Genomic DNA, 24946 nt, shown 5'->3' with positions numbered 1-24946 from the left:
CAAATCAAACAACTCATCCAATTAATCATTCATTTAAATTATAGATTTTAATTTTCATTCTGAAAGATTTAGAGCTTCTTTGAACTCAATTTCAATAATTGGTGTTGCCAAATTAATTATAAAAAGTTGGGTTATCTGAGTTCAATTAAGTTGCATATTAAAAATATCCTGACTAATTTTTTATTGAATAATCATTAAAAAAACTACATTTACTAAAACTTCGTTATTGAATTTTTAATATAAATAGTGAGTTTATATTTATTATATTTGCAAGAAAAACATTATACCAAATTTTTGAGATGTTTTAACTCGTATATATATCATATTGACTTTACTGCTTTATCCAAAAATTCCTTTTTTTTTTGTCCAAAGTAACACTCACACATGATTTGTAGTAAAATTAAGGATTATTTTTAATAGCTACATGATTCATTATTTATCATGTAGCATGCATCATCAATTATGTAGTTTATAATATCAACCTGATCCATTTCGATTATGTAGACAAATAACCCATTTTTTTTATGGAGTGTCCCATATAATTGATTATGTTTTTATCTAATGTAAATAAGGTCATGTTCTATTCCAATTCTCTTCATTTTTTGCTCCCACATTTTCTATTATCCCATCCAAGCAAAATGTAAAGATGAGCTCAACCTCCTTAACCCCACTTCTCATAAAAAAATGGAATCTAGTCTTATATTCTTGAAAATAAAGAAATTCAACCAACAAAAAAATACAATAATTTGTGAATGACATGTATATGTAAATGACTAAAACTTTTAGTTTAAATAATGTTTATGTAATTCTAACCCAAAAAAATGGCCACATGTTAATTGGAATCAACAAAAAATAACAATAACATATAATCCTAATTAATATGAATTATTTTAACAGAAGATAAGTACTCAAACAATAAAATTATCTCATTATTCTCCCCTTTAAATCTAACAACAATTTACTTCTAATAACAAACTCTAAACAAGCTTAATGCTTAAAAAATCATCTAACTTTAGAGGTTTGGTCAGAACATCTACAACTTAAATTTGAGTTCAATAAAAAAATTAACTACATAATTAACTCCTTCCTTTTTAAGATCACACCAAAAATGAGATGAATATCAATGTGTTTCCAGTGTCCATGTAACATAAGATTATGATTTTGTTTAATATTTGATATAAATTGAGTAAGTAGGGACACTAATTTGGTATTGTATTTGATTTGAGGTGTTTGGTTGCGGCGTGGCGTGCAATGTGAGATTTGTGTAGGTCATTATTTTAGGGCAGTGTGAGTCATGGGCTACGGCTAGTGCATTTATGAAAGGGGTCTACAATACGTGTGAGAACATTATTGTGCATGCCTATGATTGGAAGAGAGTGAGAGCATTGATGATTTAATAAAAACGAAACCCACCATCACCAAATCGAGCACACCTATTGTGACCTTAGGGGGAAAACAAAACAAAATTGAAGCAACACAAGTGAATCTTAATATAATAATAATGGAGGAATGAGGTCCTCCAGCTGTCTTACATTTGGGGCATTTTTGAAGTACAATTTAATCCTACCCTCCCATGCCTTTCTATATGTAGTCATAGATTCACATTTAAATTGTGACCAATTCAGAGTTGGGGGACCATGGCATCTATTCCCAGCAAAAAAAAAGAGTCAACCAAGGGGTCACCTACCCCATACAGCTGCAAGCTTCCAATTCTTTTATTTTCCCCCACTTTTTCAGAATTATACCAACTTCTTTAGGTGTGGTGGTATAGTAAGGCCAGAAAACAACTTGACAAAAAAACTCATCTTTTTCATCATTTTCAGATCTTCTTCCACCTTTTCTTATTGTCTTCCTTCCTTTCTCCTTCCCCAAAGACCACCCTTTCGAAATAATGCTCCAAAGATGTCAAAACACTTGAGTTACATGAGCTAGTTCAAGGTCAACAAAGTTGTACTACGGAAGGCCAAAAAAATCTAACCATAAAGCATTCGAAACTGATCTCGATAACATAGTCACCTAAAACAACATCTTATATTTTATGGTAATTAAATCAAGTTAAACTAATTACAAAAATTAAACGTAATATTCGTGTTAATTTAAGTTGAATTGATATAGAAATCCAACATCACTCTATAAATAGATTAATAACAATCAAACTAAAATACATATTTATTATAATATTTATTATTTTTTACTTTTGAAAAGTTAATTTGAGCATCATAGAACTTTTTATAAATACATTACTTGAGATTAAGATCAAGACCTACCAGCACCTCATATTAATATGAGATCGAAACCAAATTAGTGAGAAGAGGATGAAGTCTTTTAATCTATACAAGAACAAAAAATAATACAAGATTTTTTTTTAATATTTTTTTATCAACAATAAAAAATGAATAAATATGAATAAACCCTTATACATAATAACAACCTTAATCACTCCTAGTAGACATACTTCCATGCATACTTATACATAACTCTCCTAGCTTAATCCAAAGAAAGTCTTCAAAATGTTAACTATTTTCTTTTTAAAATAAAAGCTTTCTTGTTATGCACCACTATGCAACTTGACTATGTTGATACCTCAAGTAATAACAATAATTTGTTATCACATGAAAAAAATATTAGAAAAAAAGTGATACAAAAATATGGGGGACTAGACCAAAACTCATATGTTAACAAAAACGATGCATAGATAGACTATATATATTCATAAATAATTCTAAGAACCAACTCGATGGTAGCCTATTATACAAATGAAAAAAATTCTCTATAAATAAATCATAAATTAGTCTACTTATCGGCACACGCACTTCCTTTACAAAAAAAAATATGAGTAACTCTAAACATGATTTTCCCACAGTAATTAAGACAAGTATTTCATCGATTACGAAACATCCATCTAAGGAACATTAGTTCTAGCCGTAAACACAATACAAACCAAAGCAGAATCATATTCTAGCCAAACATTAGTAAGTTTTATCTTTTAAATTTTCTCCGTAGCTGTTAATTAAGAATCATGTTTATTATGTTTTTGTAAGATTAAGAACAATTTTATAATTAGATAAAAAAATAAAAAACACTTTACACTCTTAATGTAATGAATGTTTGAGTGGTCACCGACATTATTGAAACACTCGTTCCTTCCAAAAACGTAAATGTAGAGATGTGGAAAGTTTATTCAACATAGCTTTATACGTTATTTTCTCCTTTTATATTTATATTATTGATATATCTTCTTACTAAATTAATTTATTTCCTTTCAACACCGGACTAGGGTTTCTTTCTCTCTATCACTGTTCCTTTCGTTTTACTTTTTTTTAGAAAAGTGATTATTTTATAATAAGGAAATTAATTATGTTTTGTTTGCTACTTTTGATGTTTAAAATTACTTTACACCTCAACTAAACATATTTAAGTCAAATATAAACCATAACTGAGGAGAATAAAGTTCTCGTAATGTCTATTCTTATTACTTATACATAATTGACTAATTAACATCTTACCTAAGAATTAAAGAACTAAATTCCTTATTACTTAAATTATAATAAAAAATTATTAAATAACAATTAATTTAATGATCAACAATAATTAGTCATTATATTGACTAAAGTAGATAGATATAAAGTAGTTTTTATTAGTAATAAAAATTTATAAAATAATTTTTAAATTGATATTTAATATTAGCTATCAAAATATTAATTACTAATAACTTTAAATTATAAATTAGTCAATAATTTAATTAAATATTAACTTAGAATTTAAAGTTGTTAGCCGCTAAAACTTTGATACTTAACAATGAATTTAGAAACTAATTTATAGACTTTTATTAACAATAGAAACTATTTTAAATATTAGTAGTGTTTTAGTTTATAAAACATTATCTAACTTAATCAATATAACGATTAATTATTTATTATCTCTAAATTAATTGTTATTTAATGATTTTATGAAATGAAATAACTTTTACCTATACCTAATCACTACGCCAAAAAGTAAAAGAGTCCCCATATATTGACACCCTCTGCACATGACACACATTTGACGCTGCGAACGTGACAAAGTGATATTGCGCGCGAATGAGCAGCGCGAACTTCAAAATAGGGTAAAAAAAGAATATATTACATTGGTTCTTAGAAACAACCGATGTAATATTTTTTTTTACTCAGAATGACCCATATTACATCGGTTAAGTCATCTAACCGATGTAATATATGATCCAAATTAAAAAAAATTGATTTTTTTTTTCATAAAGAGTGGGTAGGTCATAAACGTCACATAGGTAACCACTTACAGACACACGGGTAACCAGTTTTGCGTGTGCCAGAACCTATGGCTGGGTAACCAGCTCTGGTAGGGTTATTACATCAGTTAAGCTATCTAACCGATGTAATATATGATTTTTACATCGGTTAAGTCATCTAACTAATGTAATATATGATTTTTATTAAAAAACTGATTTTTTTCATGAAGAGTGGGTGATCATAAATGTCACATAGATAACCACTTACAGACACACACACGGGTAACCAGTTTTGCGTGAGCCAGTATATGTGGAGAACCTGTGGATGGGTAGTTCTAGTAGGGTTATTACATCGGTTAAGCCATCTAACCAATGTAATATATGGTTCTTATTAAAAAAATTGATTTTTTTTTTCATGAAGAGTGGGTGGTCATAAACGTCACATAAGTAACCCACTTACAGACACACGGGTAACCAGTTTTGCGTGTGCTATGGGTCATATATTATAATATAGAGTTAGTGTCACATCCTCACCAAATGTCACGTCAGCAGCGTCAATTAATGCCACGCAAGCGGTGTCAAGTCTGTGTTAGTGACTGAGGGTGTTAATAAAACATTTTTCAAAGTAAAATTAACTACGAAAAAAAAGTGAGAGAATTTAAAAAAATAAAAAAAAGGGTTGCGTTGGTCAAACGGTCACTATTGAAAATATAAATAATAATACAAATTTAAAAATTTGAAGGTTAAACACATGTTATCTATTTTGAAATTAAATTTAAATAAATAATAAAATTGTGAAGGTTCAGCCTACGCAAATAAATAATTTTTAATTTATTTGAAAACTGCTCAGGGTGCGTGGAGAAAATAGTAAAAACTTTTTGAAGCTTTCAACAAAGCCATTGAGCAGTGCGTGCATAAAAACTCTTTTCGAGTGCGAGCTTAAGCACTGTGTTGAGAACGCAAGAAAGCATGCGATCGTGAGAAGAGTGTGTGAGAACGTGTGCGACTGTGAGAACGCGACCGTGATGGAGAAGTTGAGAGCCTGCGACCGTGAGAACGCGATCGAGAGAATGTGCGACCATGAAACTGTGGGATTGTGATTGTGAACACTCAACCCTAGGTTTTGTCCCATCTCAATTTCTTTTTTTCTGTGTGTTATATTGATGGAGGTGTGTGTTGTGTAATTTTATTTTTGAAGGTCTAGCCCTAACGATTCCAGAATGATTCTCAACACTGTGTTCTTGATTTCAGTGGTTTGAGGAAGCTTGAGAAGTTCTATTGTGAGAGTTTGAGGTTAAGACAATTTCGTGTTGTTCCACCGCTTGAGGTAAATCCTTAATAAGATATTTTTTACTCCTTTGAGACAATGAGATGTTAGAGAATCTGTTTCATAATAATTCCAATAGTTTGAATTCATGATAGCTTTCACCATGGTAGAAACAACTTAATCCTTGAGTAGAAGAAAGTGTTTCTGGCAATAAGAAAATAGATATTACTTTCCGGCATGTTTCAGTTTTCTCACTTTAAACTATTGCATGCAGTCCTAAGTGAGTAATGTGAGCATTAAATATCAAAGTAGAACTCGTAAAATATAAAGTAGAACTCGTAAAATATAGAGTCATAGTTTAACTGCAGATGGTATCTTATTATATTTTTCTATCTCTGATAATTAGAAAATTATGATTTGAAGAATAATGTGAATGTCTACCATTTACTGGAGTATATATGAGCAGGTGCCTATCTGTGCACTATCAATGCTGCAACACAAGAATGTTAAATAAGAAAGTTTTAAGTATTGGGTATGTACTTATGCTGACATGATGGTAGCAATTTAAGAATTTAAATATGCTGTCAACACTTATTTAGGATTTACATAGTTTTGAAGAAGTTATCCGCTAGTGTTGTGGAAAATATATATTATGTCAACTTCTATTTATATAAAAGAAGTATCAATTTTAATATATTGAATAATATAATATTTGATAAAAATCATACTGATAATTCAATTATATATATGTTTCTGTATTATTTATAAATGTTTATTTATTTGTGATTATATCTATCACTTTTTTGTTTATCTTTTTCTTCTGTACATCTATTAAGTTTTATATTAGTCGTTATTCTTTAAAAAAGAGTGTATGTACTATACAATGACCTTGACATACATAAAAAAGAACAGTGAGGCCACGAAAATTGAATATGAACAGAAACAGGCTTAAACAGTGGTAACACCCAATAATTGAGATCTTAGAATTCAGAGTCACTGACCCACATCACACTTTCTGCATCCACTTTGACCTTCACAGTACCAATTATAAGGACCAATTATGATAGTTTAATAGGAAATTAATTGTTCAATTATTTGTATTAATTAAACTTTTAAATTTGATATTTAAATTTGAGATAGAAAATTGAGAATGGAAATGTTAAAGAAAGAGGAAGACTAGATAATAAATTGTAATTAAAAAAAGTAATTTTCTTTTTCAATACCAAAGCTAACAGTTTTTTTCCTTCATTCACGGATTAAGTGTCATCTATAGACTATAGAATATTGTGTATATAGTATATTTTTATACTTTTTCTTTCTTTCTCTATTATAATAGTTATCTTATTTAGAGTTTTTTTTTATTAATTTTTAAATACTTCTGCATTGCATATATTTTTTTTCCATATAAATAACATTATCTTATAAAGATTTGGGTCTAAATTTAGATATTATTTTAGAATATAATGAGAAATATGAATTTTAAATGTGTCTTATCTCGTTGAATAATGAGTGTATCTCTCTCTATATATAATATTAATACAAATATCAACGTAAGTATTGACAGAGCGTTTGAGAAGGTTAATAAATTATCTATTAGTTTATTTAACTAGATTATGGCCTATTAATTAGTTTATAAATTTATTTCACTAATATAAAAGTATTTAATATTTATTTTAAGAGTTTTTAACTTATAAGCTACAAGCTATTTTATTTAAATTATAATTTATTTAATCGTCTTTTATTATTATCATTTTATTATGTTTCTTATTATCGTTAATTTCCTTTCTCTAATACTATATATGTATTTTTAATTTCATCGAGACAATTAATTTCTGCATTATTCTTAATATTTGCTAGATTAATTTTTAATTTTTTTATGTAGTTTGAATTAAAAAAATTAACATTACAAATTGAATCAAAGAGTGTTTCATTCTATGATTATATATGAAAATTACACACTATGAAAATTATAAAAAAACTTAATACTATAGTAGTTTAAATTTATAAATAAAAAATAATTTATAAAATAAATAAAAATGAAATTTGATTAATATCCATTTGGTGAACTTATTCAAATAAAGAAACATATACAATTTTTAAAAAATAAAGAGAAGAATAAAAATATAATTACTTAAAAAAAATCTAAAATTATAATTCCATAATTATAAAATAAAAATTTAAATTATCATGTAAACTTATATAATTATGTCCTTTTATTTCATTTACATCACCAATTAGCTTATCATTTAGTTTTACTAATTTTTTTTAAGGCAATAGTTATTTTATCAATTCCAAATTTATAAACTAAATGAGTTAAAAACTAATTTATCAACTAAAAACTAACCCATCGTCTACTAGTTACACTATCATAATTAATTTTACTAAAAAGATCTAAATTATTTTCTCAACTTGCAAGTAAAGAGATACTGAACATCTTGTCTAAATGAGACAATTGAAAATTAGAAAACCGGCAAATAATGATAAATTACCAAATTATTCACAATGATAAAAATAAGAAGAAATAGCTCACCAGCATAAAACATAACATATATAATATATTTTAAAAAAACCCTTTAAGTATGTATTGTTACAAAGTATTAATTCTTTGGTTTATAACAAATTATTAATTAAAAATGTTTAATTAATTTTAATATTTAAATGATTTATTTTCTTTTGTTATTTTTCAATTAATAAATACATTTAATACATATAGACTTTTTATTTGCAAAATTTAATTGATAAAAAAGAAGAAATATTTAGGGGAAAAGTACCATATTATGTTTGGTTTCATATTTTAGACGTGGTTAATGTAATTTTCAAATGTCAAAATATTTTTCATTTTAAATTAATATTTCGTTGATTTATTAAATACAGATTTTTTTTTTTAAATATTAGAAGTTTGAGTTTTATAGATAAAAGAACATGTCTTATCAAATGACTAGATAGATGATTGAATGGTACAACATACCCTAGAGCTTCATAATTGAAGGGAAATTGAATACCAAAGACCCCATCAATGGAAGAAACTGTAATTGAAAACACAATGAAGATTAATTAAGCACAAGTAGTGAATTGACAACTTAAACACCAATTAGACTCATCACTTATCCATGTACTTCCTCATACACTTTATTATTAAATAACATGTCGGTATGGATATTTATTTATTTGATTAGTCACTAATTTTAGTGAGTTTTTTTTTTTTTGCAAAGTATTTTATTTTAAGTGTGATTTTATTTTTATTTATAAATTTTAAACTTAATATTTATTTAAGAAGATTGAGTCCAGTGTATCTATCTATTAATTTGTGTATATATTTTGACTTAGTCACATGCTGTCTTTATCACTGGCCAGTCTGTTTTTATAGCTACTGGTATTTTTGGGACAAAGAGCAAAGATGATTATTAATTAATTACATAATGTAATTAACTTTGTACCAGTTTAATCTAAATAAACAAAGTAATCTTTCAAAAGTAAGAATTTTCTGCCTTTCTTATTTTGAAGACCACATGTTTAAATCTGCTTAAGAAAATTGAAATTAATTTGAAGATAGAATAGTAGCTAGCAAGTTAAAAACCTAAATCAATTATTTGTGACCATTGATTGAACTTAAAATTTGTTTCTTCTTCTGCTTTCTATGGTTAGGAAAAGGATTAACATCAAAGTCTTTTAATTTGGTCGATTAAAGTCAGAGAGAAACAAGCAGTGGGACCAGACATGGTACTAGAAAAAAGAAAAATGATTGGTAGACATTTTATTGGAGTCTCCATAGATGAACACTGTCCAAGAATAGAATCAACGCAGGCTTCAATATGAGATCTCAGTTGAAAGCACCATGTCACCTGCATACCAACTGATAAAATAATATAAATTATACAATGTTAATGTTAATCAAGTGGGCGTCAATTAACTAATAGTAGTGATTTCAACTTGAAAAAAATAATAACTAATAATCATATGTATAAAAAAATAAGTGAACTTTAAATTTAATTTAATTTAATAAAATCAGTTTATAAAATAAATTTATATTTATTTAAATATTATAAAATAATTTTATTTTTATATTTTTATTGAAAAATATCGAAGAACGTGTATTTTGAAACTAGAAGTACGAACGAAAAATAAAGTGAAAATATCATTCGAATTAATTAAACTATCTACCCGTCAACCTATACATATAGATTGAATTTTATTAAACTAAAAAACACATTAATTTAATTTATTTAGTTTGAATAATGAGATTTGTGATGTTAAACCGTAGGAAAGTACTAAAAAAATCATGTAAAAAAAAGAAAATAATTGACAGATATAATAAATTATATTAATAAAAACATTTAAAACAAATATAAATAAAATGGATACAAAAATTAAATTATGAGATGAAATGAATGTAAAAGGAAAATCTGTTTCGTCATCAAGTATTTTGAGAGACACTTTCAACTCATCAAGTATTTTGAGAGACACCTTCAAATGAACAAATTTCTTATTTGAAAATATTGTTAGAATCAATAATCGGATATGATATATTTGTATGTTTCATAACTCATAATTTTATTATAACTTTGTTTTTAAAATTTTTCTTAGAATCTTATGAAAGAAAGATGTATATAAATTAAAAAAACTATCTAACTGTATAAATAATTGTCAAATCAAGATTTAAAAATAACTATATCATTTTAAGTGTAGTCTCAAACTAAAAGAATATGATATGGAGTGACAGAAAAATTTACACTCCAAATTTTCAGTCATTTTATACTTTTATGTTCCCATTAAGAAAGGAATATTAACAAATATTTAACACATTAAATTTCAAAAGAGCTTAAATTTTTTAACTATGAAAATAAGATTATTTAAAAATTAGTAAATGCTGTGATAATTTTTTCTATTTGGATGATATGACGTATGAGAAATTATGTTAGATTTCAGGTTAAAATTGATGTTTCTATAGGATATTTTGATCATTTGTCAAGTGGATAATTCATCTAAAAATTCTATTCGTAAGGATATGTTTGATTTCAATGTGCTTAAGTTTTTTTGGTATTAATACTCGTAGTGGTAAAATTCTATCTCTCCTTTTTTAGTTTGATGGGAGTTTCCTTCTTTAGGTTAGGTTAAAATAAGCACTGATGGTGCTGCTAGGGATTCTCCTGGTTTTGCTACTTATGGTGGTATTTTCCGTGAGAGTATGGGGAAATTTATTGGTGGTTTCTCTACTTTCCTTGATGTTCAGACTACTTTAATAACTGAGTTTTATGGAGTTATACATGCTATTAAACAAGCTCAAAAGATTCATCTTACTAGTTTATGACTGAATGTGATTCTACCTTGGTTTGTGATGCATTTACGGTTAGGACTAATATTCCTTGAATGCTTTGTAATAGGTGGAAAACTTGTCTTAACTACTGTGGGAAAATTAGGTTTAAGATTTCTCACATTTTTCGTAAAGGGAATGCATATGCTGATAAACTTGCTAACTTAGGCTTTATTCATAGAGGCTATTTTTATTGATATTATAGGCTTCTATCTAGTATTTTCTTAGAGTTCTTTTTTAATAGGTATATATTACCTATGTACCGTTTTATTTAATATATGAGTTTTGGTCTAGTCCCTCCATATTTTCTTGTATTTTTTTTTTATAATACTTTTTTCATGTGATGGTAGATAATTGTTGTTACTTGATGTGTCCGTCTAAATGAGATGTCAAGTTTTATAATAATGCTTAACACAAGAGTTTTATATAAAAAAAATATGAATAAGATGTCACCTATAAAGACAAATAAAAAGAGAACTCTTATACATTATTACTATTTTTTAGATAAGAACATGATTAATTATCAACAACTGAAAATCAAGAGTATAAATTAATTAGTTAAAAAAAAGGTGTGAATTAGTTAGCATAAACCTTTTTATGTGTTTAATTTTTATTTGTGAAAGAAAAAGACTTGAAATGAAAATGAAAACCTCTATTCCCTAACACAACATGAACTTAATTTACATGAAGTAACAAAAATACCTATCATTTTTCAAGTAGATTATATTTAAATTTAAGTTACCTATTTTCATTTATTGTATGTTGTGTTTTCGTGTGTGTGTTTATTTTAGTCGGGATAGTCTCATCGTGTAATAAGAATATTTTCTGATGTGTCTATATATATATATATGTGTATTTTTCATTTTTAACTTTCTCCTTTAAATTTCCATCTTCTTTGTTTTCTATACCTCTTGTGGCTCTTATTTTGACTCACAACCAACAGACATATATAGTATAATTATTAGTCCAAATATTTCTAGCATGCATGCACCATATCATTAGTTATACTAGTTAAAGACATTATTAAATTAAGAAATTTGTTGGCTCATCACCAAACTTAATTAATGCAACGAACTATGCATGAATGATGATTAGAACCATTAAAAAAAATCATTTTGATTTAGTTTACTCAAACTATAATATAATTCATCTAAAATGATTATATATTTCAATTTAATTTCGTGGAACCACTTATAAAATTTATGTTAATATTGTCATTTATTAAAATAATGTAAGCCTTATCTTTTGATGCTTGCTACTAATCTACAAAGCAAAACAACATTAGGTGTTGTTAGTTCATGGGTTACATTCATACAGTACATGGAAGTAGGAAACATAAATTTAAAATACAGACATGTACGTATTTTTCAACTTAAAAATGAAACATACAAAAAAAAATAAAATACAAACCTACAGTACATGGAAGTGAGAGGGAAAGGTAAATTTAAAATAACATAACAATACACTTACAATGGGTTGTAAAATAAAATATATTGTACAAAAGGGAAATAACATTATCTGATTAAAGGTTTTAATAAACATATTTAATCAAAAGAAATGTTCAACAAACTTACGACTACTAATAAAATAATTGGTTTCAATAAAACTTAGGAGATTTGGTAAATTTATTTATTTTTATAATTAGAAATACTAATTGATTTTTATAAGAGATTCATAGTCAAGTTAATTACCTAGAAAAGTATTTGATTTTACATAAACAAAATATTTGATTGTAAAATTTGGTTTAACTAAACAACTATTTTAATTTTGGTATCGTTTTATGTTTTTATTATTATTTTTGAATTAGAATATGAGTGGGACATTTACGACATGAAATTATAATATCTACAAAATTTTAAAATACTTTGAATTTTATTTTGTGCACCACCTTAGATTTTTGTTATCTAACTAAAGCGAAAATAATAACATGGACCAACAAACAATAATTGAGCTCAGAAACCATCAATATGGGCCGAACCTAGTCGTGTCATAATAAGCCCTAAAGCCCAGTCCAAGAACGGGCTTGGATCCACGGTGCAAATGATTAATGGGCTGAGGCTTCTTCTTCCTGCACCCCCACAATTTTTTAAATTCCAAAACTTGCCTTGACCTTTTATTTGAAAAATGGCACCGTGGTTACCGGAAATCGGGATCTGGGAGTGTGCTATGGATTCATTAATCCAAAACTGAATCATTTTTTTTCGAGATGAGGGGGTGTTTTGGAAGCAAATTTTGCATAAATTCTTGATTTCTGGATTGCTGAATCCGAAAACCTAATTTTGTTACGGATTGGGGGATCAAAAATGTTTTTTTTTTTTTTTTTTTTTTTAATTATGAATTTCTGAATCCAGAATACATATTTATGTCACGGATTGGTGAATCCAGAATGTTTTTTTTTGAATGATGGATTTTTAAATGTGAAATGCATATTTTGAATTATGGATTGGTGGATCTGAAATTTTACTGGAAGTGCCAATCCAAAATTTTTTTGGATTCCATAATTCAGAATGCAAGAAAATAAATACAGTTCAAGTGCATTTTAGAAATTTTAAAAAATAATAGAGACAATTTGATCTTTGCATAACATTGTGAGGCCGAGGAAGTAACTGCCATGGAATAACACAAGAACATATGGAAGTGAAAGAACAACCAGTACTCCTTAGTTAATTTGAAACTTTAAAACATTTAGCTAAATTATAATTTTGACCTTTCTTATTTCGAATACATATTCTTATTTTATTTTATCTTTTTTTATAATTTCAGTTCTTAAATTTTGGAAAATAAATTATAAATTTTGCATACATTTTTTTAATTTTAATTTTTCATTAATTAAGCTAATTTTTTTTTGACAGAGATGAAATTGATATATTGGATTTAAGGTTTAATAATATAAATATTAAATAAATAAAATGAATATAGAATCGAAGATATATAAGTGGGTGCAAACCTCACCTTAGACTTAAAGTTCACTTCTTAATATGGTATCAGAGCCATTTTGAGCCTATCCGAACGATTGTTTGTTGGCCTTATCAAGCCACTCGCTATCGGACTGTTATCGGACCATCCATAATATATAGTCATACACACGAGTTTGTAACTTCGACGTGATGGAGATCCCACATCGACTAGAAATTAGAACATTTCATAGTATATAAGTGGGTGCAAACCTGATTTTATAAGGTTGAGTTAGACTTAAAATCCACTTCTTAATAATTATTTAATTTTATATCAATTTTGTAACCCGTAGTGTGTTTTGCTATTTTCGTGTGCAATTTCATAAGATAACTACAGATTGGCCCAACTTATTTATTTTAATATTTCTTTTTAAATTTACCTATTTTAATAATTAATAAGTGAAATTACATTAGTAAAAGAATAACAAAATAGTGTAGGTTAAAGTTTTTAAGTTTCACACTCAACTGCTATATTAATTGTATCGCATTAAGTATTATTCATATATTGAACATTTTCTCTCTAAAATAACATAGACAATAATTCTATAGTATAAGACTATGTGGAGAGCTTTTAAAAGTCCAAAGACCTAAGTTTTGAGCAATTAATTAGCTCTTTATCTTCTCTCCTTACTCTTAGTGATTGCCAAGAACATAAGTCTATATGAAACAATTATTCCCATTAAGATAGCAAGATCAACCCATTTGGAGTGACTCGTTTCCACTTGCCATGTCTTTGTTAGTATTTCCTTATCACTTATGTAGGTAGCTCCATCTCGATCACTAGTCAACTTCAGACCAATGAATTCATTCTTGAACAATCCTTGGAAGGCATATTTGTGGAAGGAAACATAGTACATAGGGTATTTCCAAAATGGTTTTGGAAGATCATTTGGAAGGCGAAAGAATCCACCAGTTAAAATCATCACTCCCATAATTCCACCGGAGACTGTGATGCCAGTGTTGGGATTTGGGAAGATACTTGAAACAACCATCATCAGGCTCTCAACCCACAGTATACATGCAAGTAATACACTAGAAAAGTAGATGCAACGTTCAAGTCCTGCATGAAGCCCAGAAAGGTAATAAGTGATCACTCCAGGAATCACTGACATCAGTACCATATATGGAATCGGTGATAGCGTGTGGCTAATGACAAAAGCAGCAACACCATAGTGCCCATTCAATCTCTCACGTTGAAATACCTGAATCAGAAACAAAACCATGTTAGGAATAATCACATTTTTTTTTCTTCTTTTATCAAAGCTATTCTTCAATCCTAATCTAGTTTGGATTATAGAGTGGTTGGAACAAGCATGTGCATGTTGATAATTGCATTTTGAATGGCCTTTTTACCTTCATTTGTTCCACAAATGGAGGGAATCCACCAAGAAGGTTTATGTAAGTTAGGACTGTAGCAACAAAAGAGACCAGTGCCCCTCTAGCCTGAAATATGCATGAAGAAAAGAAATTATTATTATATATGTTATGCTTTAAATGCCATACTCTGAAGCACTTTATCTACTTTACCTGTATAGATGAATTACTTGAACCAACGTCATAGAATATAGTTCCCATACTAATACCTGCTACAGTAAACATAGCTAGACGCAACCAATAATTGGTTACATCACGAAACAAGTGCACTGAAGATCTTCTCAGAAGAACGCGACACTGAGTAAGAAATGCAGTTTGTGTTTTGCTGCTCCCCATGAAACCATATTCCTAAATTCATCAAAAAGTTAGTCCTTCATGTATAAAATCCTTGTTCTAATTGGCTTAGTTCACCCGGGCAATATGTTATATTATACTTACACTTTCACCTATTGCTGCTACTTCTTTCTGAACTTGGTTACTAATTTCAGAAGAGTTATAAAACTTCACAAGGGTATCCACTGCTTCTTCTTTGGGTACTATTACGTGGAAGCGTTCTTTATCACCCTGAAAATAATAAAGATTAATCAACAAGGTTTTGTTGCCAGCTCTAAAGCATTGGCATCTTAATGTTCTCACCAGTACGAAATCCTTGTTTATGATCCTCAAGAAATGATCAGAAGGGTTGTGGAGAGATGGACAAGGAAAGCCATTTGAAGCAAAGAACTACATTCAATCAAGAATACAATTAATTACAATTTATTATCTCAAATGAATTTGTTCTTAATTATATACAACGTTTATGACTAATTCAGCTACTAACCTCGGTTGCAGCAGAAGTGGTGCCAAAATATATTGTTTCGCCTGAAGACAGAAGACAAAGATGATCAAATAGCTCAAAAACTTCACTACTAGGCTGATGGATGGATGCAACAATTGTCCTTTCGATGCCATCTCTTATCTTTAGGCTTGCAATTCGGCTCATGACATAGTAGGAAGCTGCACTGTCTAGGCCACTAGTTGGTTCATCAAGAAGGAGAAGTTTGGGGCTTGTAAGAATCTCAATACAAATGGCTAGTCTCCTCTTTTGCCCCTCACTAAGGCCTTTAGAACCCTTCCCTTTAATCCTTGTGTCTGTGCTCTCTTGTAAACCCATTTGTCTGATTGTAAAGTCTACTCTCTCCTTCTTCTCTCTGTTGGACATTGAGTCTGGAAATTGGAGATGAGCTGAATAGTACACTGCTTCTCCTACTGTCAATGTTGATACAACAGCATCATCATGTGTTACATATGCCTGGTTTCACAAGGTAAGAAAAAGAGATTAATGAGATTGAATTTCCTTCAAATAGTGGTTCCTGGGATGTTCTTGCCTTTTCTTCAAACAAAAGCCTTTGAGGGATTTCACTTACAGATGTTCCATAAGCCAGTGCATGTTTATGGCCATTAATTAGAATTTTCCCTGTTTGCTTTGAGCTTGAAACCAGTCTCCCTGCAGATTTTTCACAAGGATAAACTAAACCTCCACATTTTTTCTATCAAAATGATGCTTTGAAAATAGTTTGTTTTCAAATTCTTATAATTCTAAAGAGAATGAGAGGAAGTAGAGATAAAATAATATTAAATTTACCACATAGTCATGAGTGCTAACATATTTTTACTATTTTCTTAATATTCTAACTTTTAGGTTTTGGTCCAGACCATTAAACTAAGTTTAATTTTATTTTCGTAAAATTTAATAATTTCATATGGTTTCAATTATTGAAATAGTAGCCATTAAAAATAATTTTCAAATACGTTTAGCTATGGAGAAGAAGGTTCAAAAAATAAACTGTATAAAAATAATCGAATTGTGTAAAACTATAGAGTAATTGTTTATTTTAACCTTCTCGTAGGTTTGTTACATAAATGAATGAACAAGCTTCTTTCCAAACGAAAACAACTAGTTAATATTTTACACAAGTGGTTGAAGAGTATTGATATATATTGTTAATATTTTGAAATTATATTTTATAAATGTATTTTTTTATTAATTAACAGTCCAAAAAATTGTCCGGTAGAAATGGATTAAACTAAACTTTATTAAAAAAAACGAGTATTACTTCCTCAAATATCTACCACGTAAAAGTTATTTAGAAGGATTTAACTTTTCTAAAATATAATGATGCACACTTTAAAGAATAAAATATATTTATAGTTGTTAATTAGTATATTATTGAAAATTGAGTTAATATTAAAGCTAATACACTTCAAATTAAAACTCAATTATAAATTTATGAAATTATTCTAATGTTATTATTATTATTATTATCACCTTCATTTTATATTATTATAATTCAACTATGATTATTTTTTATATTTTTATTGATGTTATTTTTGTTAGGAATTCAATAAAATAATTGAGTAATATATATATATATATATATATATATATATATATAAAATGGATAAAATATTTGAATTAGAGATGATAATATGTCTATATTGTTAAATCTTCACTCTATCTCCTTAAAAAAAAACTCAGTTTTATGCAGTCTTTTAATGTTTCACCAACACTTTACATATTTTTTTTATCAGTAAAAATTAAATGAGACATATTTCAACTTTTATATAAATACAAAATACATTCATGAGGTTTAGGAATTGTAGAACTTGTAAAACCAAAACATAACAACGAACCTACATGTTAACATGCTTCACGAATGTAGTATCAGTGATACTACATGGAAGTGATAATATCCATAAATTTAACAGTAGCTGACATTAATAGTATGCATTTACCAATGATATGAGGATCCAATGATATTCCAATTGTACAAAGAAAATAGAATTAATATGCATTTACCTGCTAAAGCATCAAGAAGTGTGGATTTGCCACAGCCAGAAGGACCCATTACTGCCAAGAGTTGCCCTGGTTTGGCATAACCAGTTAGACCCTTAAGAATTGCTTTCCTACCTTTCCTTCCATTTGGAACTGTGACCTGCAAATCTTCCCATGTCAGGAAGATCCTTTCTTCCTTTCTCTTAGTACTTGTGTTTCTTTCTTCCTCAACAGTGGCAACAAACTCATGGTTGGACTGCATAATCAAAGGAGCAGGACTACAATTGGGGGTTTCCATCAATATCATGTTTGATTGTGTATATGACAGAGGGTAGGTGGCGGAGGGATCTGGTTTTCCTTGCATTATCGTGTAAAAGCTGCTGTTACACAAAATCAAACCATGTTTAAGTGCACAAGAACGTGTTACAGAAGGCATTTGTAAAATTGAAGGCACAATAACATCAAGAGTATATAACACTTCACCTATTCATGTTTACTTCACTTTTTCTTCATACCTCTCCCATCCTTATATTAACTATTTCAATTCTTTTAATAAACATTGCTTTAACGTTCTAATTGTTTAAGAAATATTATATCATTTTTTCTTTTAAGAGATTTTAAATCTTAATAAAATATGGAATTGTATGCAATATATCAATAAACTAAAAAGAGAATGTCAGTGTAATTTATTTAAAAATTAAGACACCATTAGAGAATGTCAGTGTAATTTATTTAAAAATTATAAATATTTTTCAACAATATAAAGAACACATGAGAACTATACAAAATTGGTAATCTATAATAAAATATACAACAAACTATTACACTCTTTAAAATATAAAGAAGAGAGACAAAGTTTTCCTAAATAAATAAATAAAAACAAAGTTAACAACTCTATTTTATTAATCTAATTAGAAAATATATAAGCTACACAAAAAAAGTATTGTCCATCTAACATAAAGTTATAGAAGTAACCATTTTGTATTGAAATGAACCTGCCGATATTATAGATAGTTAGTTAGTTATGTTTAAACTTAATATTTCATCTAATTTGTAAACCCTTATGTGATTTAGCTTGCTTGAAGTCGTGGCACGATGCAAGAAAAGTTTTAATTAAATATATATTTGACTTTTGGGTGTGAAAAGATTTGCATTGTAAGTAAGTACGATGATATAGTTTTTTAATAATTTTGTAAATAAATTTAATTAAAGTCAGGTTATGATATATTTTTAAAAAATTTCATAATGTAAGAATTTTATAAACAATTTATTATAAAAAAATTGTTAATGTAAAAGTTATTTTTGAAATAAAATCATTATTTATTTTTTATAGTTTATAATTTTATTTAAAATTTAAAATCTTGACTTTTATGTTAAAGTCTTTTATGATCTAGGTGTTAAACAAAGTTGTCTAATAATATTTCTATAAAGTATGATCGACTTCTAAACAGGATGCACGAAATCTGCGTGTAAAATCTGTAAGGAAACATAAATTGGATTTATGAAGTACCATTTAAGTCTACTTGCCGCCATGGATATGAAGAAAATAGAATTATTATATCACCAAATAAACCCACCAATATCTTATTGCAATGAAAATAATATTTTTTTTTGGGTATGAAAATCATTTTAAAATATATATAATAACTATTGGTTACACGTTCTCAAAATAAGAATATGAAAAGAAAACGTTTGATCACGAGAATCATATTATATATGTTTATTTATTTTTCTCATAAAGAGGATCAAATCATATGTTAAGATATGCACGTTTTGGTATACAATAGATACTACATGTATATTTATCATGTCAGATCATGAAAGTTTTATGGTATATGTTTTTATAGCATTTTATATTGATATACCTTGATATGAATTCAAGAAAGTATCACATTGTATAAAAATAAATAAGATGACTCATTACACGAAAAATGCAGATTAACTATCCCACAAAAATGTTAGGTAGGAGGCATAAAATAAATGAAGCAAATTTTAGTGTATTTCTATATTTTTTTTTTAATTTTAATAATATCCTTATGAGTATGGTGGAGAGTAGGGTGTATTTTTTTGTTTTGTTTTTTAAGTGGTTATGGTTGTTTGTAGTGAATGATAGTAGGTGGTGATGAATTGGTTTTTAAGGTAAATTTTATGGTGTTTTTATTTTTGTTAGTTTTTTTATTTTTTGAAGTATAAAACTTAGAAAAAGAAAACAGCGAATTACAAAAATAAAGTATAAAACTAAAAAATTATCTTCACATTGAAAAATGTCGAATACAACGAATTTTTTTATCAATCATTTCACACATGATTAAATAATGGAATTTTCAAACGTTATAACTGAAAAATGATGAAAGTATTGTGGTTGCAAGAAAATATAAGGATACATATAAAAATGTGGAGTTATGATTGATTTAGAATTGTTTAAAATTTAAAAAAGAAAAATCAAAATTGACTTTTAACCATTTATATGAAGGTATATCAGAAAGGTACGAAGGTGGAGGGGAGAATTTGCCAAATAAATAACTTAGTTCAAACCCACTCTAAAATCACATTTAATGAAGATCAAATAAAATAATAATTAAAAAGGCAGTGTGTGTGGGTCAGATATGCAAATAAAATGAATTTTGTAATTACTTTTAAAACGTAGCCTCAGCTGGATTAATACTCAAATATTATCTGTGTATAATTTTATTTATTTATTTATTTTTATTGTAGCAATGTGATCTTATTGCTTATTGCGTGGATCTTGGACAACAATGTATTTATATTTAATTTTTTGTTGTTGTATTTACATCGCCTTAGCCAATAGAGTTTATTTTTTATTTCAATAAATAAATTTATTTAAATTAGTTGGTGTAATAAGTATTAATTTAATTTAATTTTTATTTATTTTAAATTATTTTTAAATTTTTATTTCTTTTAGATAATATGTTAATTTTTAAAAATTCATTTTAAAGTTTTTAATGTATGTAAATTTCACATAACATCATATAATAAAACAATAATAACTTTCATTTGTAATGTTAGTTTTTTTAATTTAAATTACATAACTTTTTAAAAAAATACCTAAAATACTAAAATGATGCAATAATTTTTTTATAAAATTAAAAAAACATAATAATAGGTAAAAGACTAAAGATAAAAAAAAGACATTAAGATACGAAGGATAATAATAATAAAAACTAAATAAAGTAGAAGTTATTATTATTATTATTATTATTTGTCCTAAAAGTATTTAAAATAATTGTTTTAATATATTTTATATTATTGATTAAACTAATTTATGAATTAATGAAATAAGGTATACTTAATTTTTATTTTTACAAAATACACTCATAATATTCCTATAGTTAAGTGGTTAGAAAGATAGATCAACGTGATTTATATGTTAAGGATTATCAATCTGGCTCACTTCCATGTTCAAAATCGACATGAAGTTGAGTTGCCATTTCCCATAAAAAAAATCTATCATCCTTACAAATCTCTATTACTTTTTTAAATTTATTTTCAATACTTCATATTTAATCGCTCCCACTGTTACTAGCTTATAATTAACAATACTACAATTTTTTATGCGCATTTATTAAATTTACAAAAAAATCATAAAAAAACTTGATTAATATAAATTTTCACAGAAAATTCACAAGAAAACTCTCACCATATGTAAAAAAAATTGAGTAATGTAATCTCAATTATTTTATCTGACGACAATTAGCGATCACAGTACAAAACGACTTGCATAGACGTCAAACATATCAGAAGACGATAGTTGTGGTTCCTGCAAATCCAAGTAGAAACCATTTATAATTCTAATTTCATACATCCCATTTTTTAACATTCAGCTTTAATTTTACAATAACTTGTATATATTTAAACTGATGTCAATGTAATCAGATTAACTCTGAAACTGTGTCACCTTAACATGATTATTATTAAAAATGGAGTTTAAGTCTAACTCAATCCCAAAACCGGTTTATACTGTGAGGTTTGCACCTAATTATAGATTATGAAAGACTCTAATCTCTAGTCGATGGGATCTCCAACACACCCCTAACGCCGAGACTGCCAACTCGTGCATGAGACTATATATTATGGGTGGTCCGATAGCGGGTGACACGATAGGTTCAGGACAAACACTCACTAGGATAGGCTCGAAATGACTCTGATACCATATTAAAAAATGAAATAGTATAGTGAAATTGTAGTTATTTACTATATAGTTATAATAATGTGTGAAAGAGAGAAAGTATTACTTGTCTTAGTTCCATGCCAAGAAATCTGTTTAACAGGGAAGCAATTGGACCATTTAACTGCACTATGCCTGTTTTTGTCCCACGAATGGTTGAACGCATGCCACTCAGCAACCGACCATAACTCAGACCAGGTTCGTTTAGCACCGTTTGGATGAAACTATAAGTCAATGCACCAGTAGCTTCACTGCCACTTAAGGCCTACACACCAATATTCATCAATTTTTCATTCTCTAACTGTTTTCTATGGAATTACTGGGAAAAACATATTACGTACAGAAGTATCCATGGAGGTGTCACCATCTTCACAAGCTGAAAACGAAATAGCTTGCCCTCCATTTGTACCTTTATTAGCTCTGCCAAATCTTTGATCTTCCCACGAGTAACACCCTTCCCTGCATCACACAAAGATTATTCAACTCAGAAACTGAAGTTGAGAAAGCAAGCACATTCCCAAACCTGACCTGTTCATCTTGCAGAGAAAAGATAAATCAAGAGCAGTCCCACTGTGGCATGCATCGACAATTGCATGAAGTTTAGCTCCACGTGGTAAGGGCCTAACAATTGCAGTGTTGATCTCATCATCGATTATCTTCCCTTCCTGTTCGTAATCAACGGGGCATATTGCTTCATCAAGCCCATCAATTTCGTTCCCATCCATGTTGATTTCCTGAGTGCCATGTCCAGAGAAGTGGAACACCAGTGAATCCCCTGACTGTGTATTCTGTAGCAGCCACCTCATCGCCACCAGAATGTTATATCTCGTAGGAATCCTTTGTGGGTTTCTCTCCTCCTTATCATCTACACACAAATCACGTACATCTTTAAGACTCTGAAAAGTTATGTGATGATATTTCTTTGATTTACTAACAGTTTGGTAAAACAGTCTTTATAGATAAAACATGTGAAAAAGCTTAAATAATAAAATTATGAAAGAACAAAAGTTTAGTAATATTTAAGTCGAAAGAGAAAAGTAGAAAAAGAATTTTTGGGTATAGAAAGCATAGCAGAAACTTTGTAAACGCATAAGAACTAAACCTAGTATGATAAAAAAAGTGTATAGGAAGACCTGTGAGCATGAGAATGGAGTCACTGGGAAATCCAAAGTGGTTAATGAGAAAGTATTTCATGCATTTTGCATCATTGATGGAGCCTTTGAGCCTGTAACTCTTCCCATGGTAGCGAATTCCACACACCACAGCTCGCTTTGAGCCATAGACATGGAATGATGGCCTTAGTGAGTGAGGTTGAGGATAAAAGCCATAACTATTTGGCCCATAAGAACCACCACTAGTACTCCTTATGGTATTTAAAAACCCTCTGAAACGACCTGTGAAACTATGAAAGGAGTTGTAGGCTTGACTCCAGGGACCTGTGGAGGGTCTAATCTGGGTGATTCCATGGCACACTCCACACTCAAACACATTCACCTCTGCTGGCACCATGAGTACAATTCCACAGTGGATGCATTTTTCTTCTCTACTTGCCATTTCTTTCACCTTTCTGTGATTGAAGAAGCTGTTATGGAATGGTGAAAGAATGAAGGTAATACAAACTATGAAGGAAACTATATATAATTGCTTTTTCAAATGTTTCTGTGATCGAATTCAGAATAGGATTCTGATTGCTTTTCCAAGTGGAGAGTGAATATATCGACTTGCTTGTTTTTTATTTGTCGAATGCAGATTACCGTTAATCAAGAATCAGGAATAAGGAACCAATGAAATATAGTTTTCTTATTTCTTCTTATCTCATTCGGTTGAATAAACCTTTTCATAAATATCTTTACGAGTATTTGATAGAGTTACTGTATAATTTAAAAGCAACTTTTAAGAAACGTACATAAAATACTAATAAATTTTTTCATACTCCCACCAAAAATACCTCTACAAGTACCAAGATCATGATATCCCTTAATAGCTCCATTAGTGTTAATTTTAACTCAGTCTAGGAAAGGAAACTCTCATTTAACATAAAAAAGACAAAGAACTTTACCAGTACGAGTATTAATAAAAAAAACTTTTAATTTCTATGAAATCCAACATATAATTATTCATTGAAGCTTTAAACGAATTTCCCACTAGACAAGTTAAATATTTAATTAATAGCCCTAGAAACATCAATCTTATCCTAAAATCTAACATAATTTCTCATGCACCATATCGTTCAAATAACATCATGATTATGATTTTAGAGTTCAATACAGTGAGATGTTAACTAATTAGTATTGTTAAGTTAACTTTTGACCGAGTTAATGGTTTATTTTCTTTTAGTGAAAAATAAACCATTATAAGTTTTATAAATTATTGTTATATGATCTAACTTCTAAGAATAATTTAGTTTATGTTGAAGCTCATCCACATTAAAAGTTCTATAACTGAAATTAAAACCATGTCAAATATGTTCATAATAACCCAATCCATACATATTACAATTATACTTATCCAAACAAGCTAAATTAGGTCGTTGAACTCAATTTACCTTGTCTCCACCTTTTAAATGGGTTAGTTAGACTCCACTTACTTAAAATGTTATTTTCAAAATATTAACATGTTTGTCCCGGGGTAAGTTAATTGGGTTAATTTATCTAAATTTTAAAATAATTTCAAAATAAGAAAATAAAACAAAACATATATATATATATATATATATATAGAATACTTTTATATATTTAACAAAACATAATATATAAAAATTAAGACTCCATAATTAAGCATTGAATATAAATGCAT

The 24946-nt window shown here is 28.1% G+C and overlaps 2 protein-coding genes across 4 annotated transcripts; both read right to left on the bottom strand.

The window, feature by feature from the left end:
- Positions 1–14220: 14220 nt before the first annotated feature.
- Positions 14221–21742, bottom strand: LOC137811863 (ABC transporter G family member 1-like). 3 transcript variants are annotated; one of them, XM_068613720.1, is made up of 9 exons: positions 21623–21742; positions 17989–18344; positions 16556–16635; positions 15970–16440; positions 15786–15872; positions 15588–15713; positions 15303–15497; positions 15129–15218; positions 14221–14977 (listed from the first exon to the last, which is right to left on the bottom strand). In XM_068613720.1, the coding sequence occupies exons 2-9, from the start codon at positions 18326–18328 to the stop codon at positions 14390–14392; spliced, it is 1977 nt and encodes a 658-aa protein (XP_068469821.1). In that variant the 5' UTR covers positions 18329–18344; positions 21623–21742; the 3' UTR covers positions 14221–14389. The 3 variants fall into 3 exon arrangements, with proteins under 3 accessions (XP_068469821.1, XP_068469819.1, XP_068469820.1); XM_068613718.1 differs by having other exon boundaries at positions 15588–15872; XM_068613719.1 differs by having other exon boundaries at positions 15588–15872; positions 17989–18341; positions 21623–21741.
- LOC137811865 (metacaspase-3-like) lies at positions 21553–23839 on the bottom strand. The gene is made up of 5 exons (XM_068613721.1): positions 23284–23839; positions 22679–23015; positions 22492–22609; positions 22218–22415; positions 21553–21742 (listed from the first exon to the last, which is right to left on the bottom strand). Exons 1-5 carry the CDS (start codon positions 23702–23704, stop codon positions 21683–21685), a joined length of 1134 nt encoding a protein of 377 aa, XP_068469822.1. The 5' UTR covers positions 23705–23839; the 3' UTR covers positions 21553–21682.
- Positions 23840–24946: the final 1107 nt, after the last annotated feature.

This window comes from Phaseolus vulgaris, chromosome 2 (genome assembly GCF_000499845.2).
Source record: "Phaseolus vulgaris cultivar G19833 chromosome 2, P. vulgaris v2.0, whole genome shotgun sequence".
In the NCBI taxonomy this organism is placed as follows: Eukaryota; Viridiplantae; Streptophyta; class Magnoliopsida; order Fabales; family Fabaceae; genus Phaseolus; species Phaseolus vulgaris.
The sequence above is the reverse complement of the archived record's forward strand: the minus strand, read 5'-3'. Positions and strand labels throughout refer to the sequence as shown.

What these genes read in the sequence shown, in the direction of transcription:
- LOC137811863 (XM_068613718.1), bottom strand. Translation starts at nt 18,328, where the DNA reads ATGCAAGGAAAACCAGATCCCTCCGCCACCTACCCTCTGTCATATACA. An exon ending in CACTGGCTTATGGAACATCT is followed by an intron (nt 16,441 to 16,555) that starts GTAAGTGAAATC and finishes TTGTGAAACCAG; the next exon opens with GCATATGTAACACATGATGA. An exon ending in CCACTTCTGCTGCAACCGAG is followed by an intron (nt 15,873 to 15,969) that starts GTTAGTAGCTGA and finishes GATTGAATGTAG; the next exon opens with TTCTTTGCTTCAAATGGCTT.
- LOC137811865 (XM_068613721.1), bottom strand. Translation starts at nt 23,704, where the DNA reads ATGGCAAGTAGAGAAGAAAAATGCATCCACTGTGGAATTGTACTCATG. An exon ending in TTTCTCTGCAAGATGAACAG is followed by an intron (nt 22,610 to 22,678) that starts GTCAGGTTTGGG and finishes TGTGTGATGCAG; the next exon opens with GGAAGGGTGTTACTCGTGGG. An exon ending in ACACCTCCATGGATACTTCT is followed by an intron (nt 22,416 to 22,491) that starts GTACGTAATATG and finishes ATTGGTGTGTAG; the next exon opens with GCCTTAAGTGGCAGTGAAGC.